Raw genomic sequence first — 5,276 nt, 5'->3', positions numbered from 1 at the left:
CCAAATATATAAATCAGGTTGAATGAATGAGAATTGAAAGACTAGCCAATTTTTTTCTTTCTTCCAACTTGCCAAAATGACTAGGTTATCCACATCCCATCTGGTCCACAATTCCATTGTTTTCACTTTTTCTGCTCTGGAATTCTTTTGGTTTTCACTTTTCACCTATGCATATCTGAATTCTTACCCCAACAAAAAGAACCTTAGATTATGTGCATAAAAATCACATTTTTTAAGTGCTCTTTAGTGGTTGGTAGTGGTGGGGGTACGAGATTCCCTGCTTGTCGCATACCCATCCTTTCCCCCCTTTCGATTTCGTCCACAAAAGAGATCATGATATTTTTGGCCAAGCAAGTAAAACGCACGCAGACACACACAAAAACACCTTCCCTTTCCACCACACTTCCTTATTTTTTTAACCATAAATCTAAAGATTACAATAATTAGATTAGACCATATATAAACGTGCATGGATATTTATCAAGTCCCGTTTCTGACACGCAATAAGGTTTTGCTTCATTATTTTCCTGGTCCGTATGTGCCATCAACGTAGGGAACAACCACACCAAACTATCTCCATCTCTTCTTCTACAAATTCCAGATCACACTTCTGTTAGGAAAAATTAGTGGAGAGGGTCTATTTTGTTTTTGGACAAGGAAATGGACAGGAGAAGATTTAGTTGGTTTTATTTATAAAGTGTATAACTTAAGTTTAAATAAATCGGAAATAATCCAAATTTGTTTTGTTTGAGGTTGAATCATTTTTAATTGCTTTAATTTGTGGGGTGATAATTTGCCAGTACTCTAAGCATCTCTTTTCTTCTTTTTTCTCTTCTAAATTCTTATTTGATTTCCTTCTTCTTCTTTTTTTATGTGGTATTTTCAAAATAATGTGACAAAATTAATTGGTGCTGATTGAATTATGTTATATCTCTAAAATGGAAATTATTTGATAATGGTGAATGGCTTAAAGAATAATTTGATGTGTTTTAAACCCTAAGGAGAGATTTGATAAAAGGATATTAAAATACAAGAACTTCTCAATTATTTTTGCCTTTCTATTAAGCAAAACAATACATTCAATACATATAATTATGAAAGTAAATAATAATTAATTAAAAAAAAAAAAAAAAAAGAAGCAGCTAACAATTACTTCCATAATTACATAAATTTGCGGTGCAAAGTAAACTGAAAACCAAAAAAAAAAAAACAAAAATTAAGCATTATTTGCATATTAAAATAACATATGATCCAAGAGGAAATTCGTTAATCTTACTGCTCTAATCTTCTAAGAAGAGCAGTTTTAAGAGCCTCTTCGGTTCTCAATCCTTCAGGAACCCTCACCACGACATCCTGAAGCATGAGCTCGTTGACGCACGACATGCTGGCATGGTGGATTTGCAACTCCAGGTCACGTAGAGCACCCATTAACCGTGCCGACGGGTAATTAACATTCTCCGATTGAACCCTAATCATCGCATCGAGTCCTACAATCTTGATCTCCACCTCCAGCGCCAACCCTCCGGAGCTGGGCCTGGCTTGGTCGACGGAGGTGGTGGTGCTTTGGTTGTCCATGGTATCGGCCATTTCTAGCTTCACCTTCTTAGACTCTCTTTGAAGCTGCGACTCCAGCTCATCGATCTTCGTCTTCAGCTCGTTGATGTAGGAGACCGCGTCGGAGAGCAACGACGCCTTGTCCATCCTCGACACGTTGGGCACTACGGCGCGCAGAGCGTAGAACCGGTGGTTCAGCTTCTCCCGCCGCTGCCGCTCCGCCTCGACGTGGTTCAACGGCGTGTCGCGGCCGAGCCCTGGTTTTCTCCCTCTTTTCTTGGGAGTTCTTTTCTCTATGTTCACGGCGATTAGGGGACAATCGGAATCGGAGTGCTCCGAGTCCACGTATGAAGATTGCGCTCCTTTGAAGCAATCTTTCTTCTTCTTTTTCTCTTCTTGAGAATTATCCTCTTCTTGTACGCCGGCAATTATGCCGATATCCGCGAAAGAAATGTTTCTGTCGAGAAATTGCATCGGTCCGGAACTCGGGTTCGGTTGCTTGGGTACTAAGCCAATGAGATCCGACCCGAATAAAGACTTGGCCTGTTGGACTAAACCCCAGTTCTCTCCGATAATCTCCTGAGAACCTATTTCAAGAATCCCGCTGGATGTTGGGATACAAACCAAAGTCTCAATCCCATGCATTTGAGCTTCTTTAGCTCTCTCACAGCTGTAGAACTGAAGCTCGTGGCCGCCGGTCAGCCAGACCAGAGAATTAGTACTAAAGGCCTTGCCGAGCACGCCGTCGCCGGCGGAGAAAGAGCGGGTTAACGACATGACATAGAACCATTCGGCGTCGGTGACGTCGGAGTTTAAGGACATGTTGTCGATGTCGTGGTGGTTTTCGGTGATGATGGATTGGATATCCCTCATGAATTTTCTTCTCTCGGAATGTAGGAGTGACATGGGGTGGTGGGTGTTGATGTGGGAGAGCTTAGGGGACGTGTCTTTGGTGCCTTGGAAATGGCCGTCGCCCCAGGCCAAGAAGAGGTTGCCATTGTCATCGTTAGCGGATTGCCAGAAAATGGCGTAAGTCCACCACTCAGGTTGGCTTTGGACAACGAATTGGAGCCTCTGTTGAAGGGTTGGTGGGGTTTCTTGGGGCAAAGATACTAGAGAGGAAGAGGAGGAGGGAGAGATTATTATTTCTTCCATGGTTTTGTTGTGCAGAAAAGGGTGAGGAAAGATGGTTTCTTTTATGGGTTGGGTAGGGGAGCGACCAGCCAAAAATTAAATAAACACTAATTGGCAGAAAGAGGACAGAAATGTTGGCACCAAAAAGGAGGAGTAAATGCTTTGCACTGAACAGAGACAGCGATAGAGAGAGAGAGAGAGAGATGCGAAAGAATCAAAAAAAGGTGGGGAGGGGTGGGAGTAGGGATAAAATAAGGAGGTGCAGTTTGGTGGCGAAGGTGGGGTCCATGGTGTCGAGAAATAAGTTAATAGGGTGGTCACTATTGGTCACCATTGCCCATTGGCACGTGAAACGAAAGCGAGAGGCCCAGTGAGTGATGCCTGGTGGGGCACGGTGGCCCTTGTGGGGTCATGTCCTCACATGAATGCCTGAATGAACTTTGATATATGCAATTGTTTTGGGGTACCTGGCCTGTACTCTCCTTCCCTTGCTTTGCTTAGCGTATTCTTAACTGCTTTACCAAATTTTATTCACCTAATTAAAAATATATTTTTAATTATTTTAACAATTCATCTTTTTATAACACTTATAACAGTCTTACTATTTTAATAATTTACTTTTATTATTTCATTTAAATATTATTTTTTTAATTTTTTTTTTTTAACTTTTATATTTTTGAATGTTTGTATTTCCCTAATGGTCTATTTTAAAAATATTTGTCTTATTTTAAGAATATTTATCTTGTGACTCTCTCTCTCTCTCTCTTTATTTCTTCATCTTCTTTCTCCATTCTCACCCCATTTTGCAAATTACCAAACTCATTATGCATAATACCATATGTTTAACAAGTATTAACATATGAAGAGTTTCCCTCACAATTTTTGGCCAAAGAAAAAAACCTAATAATATTTGTTTAATCAATATTATTTGCTTAATCACACTTTTTGGGAAAGAAAAAAAAGGGGGAGATAAACGAAAAGCATAAAGGGAGAGAAAAAGAAATTATATTTGTTTAATCAATAGGTGAGTAAATAGTATTTTTTAAATTTGGTAAGTATTGTTCACCTCAACTTTTTTTTGTTAAAGTAGTGAGGCTGAAAAGTAGACATTTAGGCAATTTTAGTTAAATTATCTCACCAAAATAACCAAAAAATGATTAGCGAGGCAATAAGAAGTACTCTTACAATCTTCCTTTTTAAATCTCGGTCATCTCCTTGTCTCTTTTATGACGTCTCCCCTCTCCATGTCCACACCTTTGCTTCCAATTCATTTCTGATTTATTTTTTAAAATTTATTTGTTAAAAACTAATGTTATTTACTAAGAATTAATTTTTATGTCACATTATTAATTTGTATACCATATGTGTAAATGTCTATTGTACTTTGAAACACAGCAAGTAGGGATATGTGGTCCATGGTCCCCAATCTAGGTTATGATAAAAGTCATAATGGAAACATTAGGTTGAGAATATTTTAGAAACCTAAATCATTTCTTGAATTTGAAGGGAATGCATCTTTGTTTATCCTAATATTGGCCAAGGGTAGTTGGGATGCCACTAAAAATAACGGGGGGCTTATCTTCTTCTTCTTCTTCTTTCTTTTTCTTTCTTTTTTTTTTTTTTTTTGGGGGGGGGGGGGGGGGGGGGGGGGGTGGAGAGGGGATGTGATTCCTTGCGACCAATTTATTTTTGATTTTTTAGAACAAAAGATTTTATTGGTAAATTCATTAATATTCTATACAACTATATGATCTACTCATAACATAAATGTGAGTTTGGCCATTAACAATATTCTGGGTTATATCATGTAAATATGTTTTCAATGAGTAATGTTAGAGGAGAACCGAGGGAAGACTATAATCCAAATGTGATGTGGTTTTTAAAATCATCATTGCATTTGAAATGATTATTTTTCAATTTTGATATATTGGTAATTTTAAAAGCCACATCATCTTTCTAGCATTACTCTTTGCCAATGGCTCCTGTTAAGATGTTAGAAACGTAATATAGAAATATTATAGAATGTTGAGAAGGTAAACAATCATAGAAGGTTAATTTTTGCAAATCAACATTTAAATCCGTCAATTTATATTTAGTACATTCATAATATGAGTTATATGACTAATAATTGATTAATTATTGTGACACATGATATGATGGCAATCCTTTTAGTATATATACAAGGAGCAATTGTTAATCGACTGACCCTAGCTATGGTTTACTATAAATAGTACGGAATTCCTGATTAATTATTGTGACACATGATATGATGGCATTCCTATTAGTATACAAGGACTAATTGATAATCGATTGGCCTAATTGTTTACTATAAATAGTAAGGAATTCCCTAAAAGTATTAAAATGTGGCTTATATATATGCCACACATATTTATTGTGGTTTAAATTAAACACAATTACAAATGTTCGATAATTAGAGGTTATGTATTAACTAAGGACAGATTTTAATTGATGGCCTCTACGTACAGGACCTACAAATGAAGGATATACTACAAGGCATAGAAAATACCTCTCTACAAAATTTATTTCAAGTTTTTGTTATTGAGGTTCTTTATTTCGCTTAAGCAAAT

At 37.2% G+C, this 5,276-nt stretch overlaps 1 protein-coding gene across 1 annotated transcript; it reads right to left on the bottom strand.

Annotated features, from left to right (window-relative positions):
* Positions 1-1,079: 1,079 nt before the first annotated feature.
* On the bottom strand, positions 1,080-2,859 carry LOC132186976 (basic helix-loop-helix (bHLH) DNA-binding superfamily protein). Its single transcript, XM_059601107.2, has one exon. It carries the CDS (start codon positions 2,707-2,709, stop codon positions 1,273-1,275), a length of 1,437 nt encoding a protein of 478 aa, XP_059457090.1. The 5' UTR covers positions 2,710-2,859; the 3' UTR covers positions 1,080-1,272.
* Positions 2,860-5,276: the final 2,417 nt, after the last annotated feature.

This window comes from Corylus avellana, chromosome 6 (genome assembly GCF_965113065.1).
Source record: "Corylus avellana chromosome 6, dhCorAvel1.hap1.2, whole genome shotgun sequence".
In the NCBI taxonomy this organism is placed as follows: Eukaryota; Viridiplantae; Streptophyta; class Magnoliopsida; order Fagales; family Betulaceae; genus Corylus; species Corylus avellana.
This window is presented reverse-complemented; position numbering and strand designations above follow the sequence as displayed.

What these genes read in the sequence shown, in the direction of transcription:
- LOC132186976 (XM_059601107.2), bottom strand. Translation starts at nt 2,709, where the DNA reads ATGGAAGAAATAATAATCTCTCCCTCCTCCTCTTCCTCTCTAGTATCT.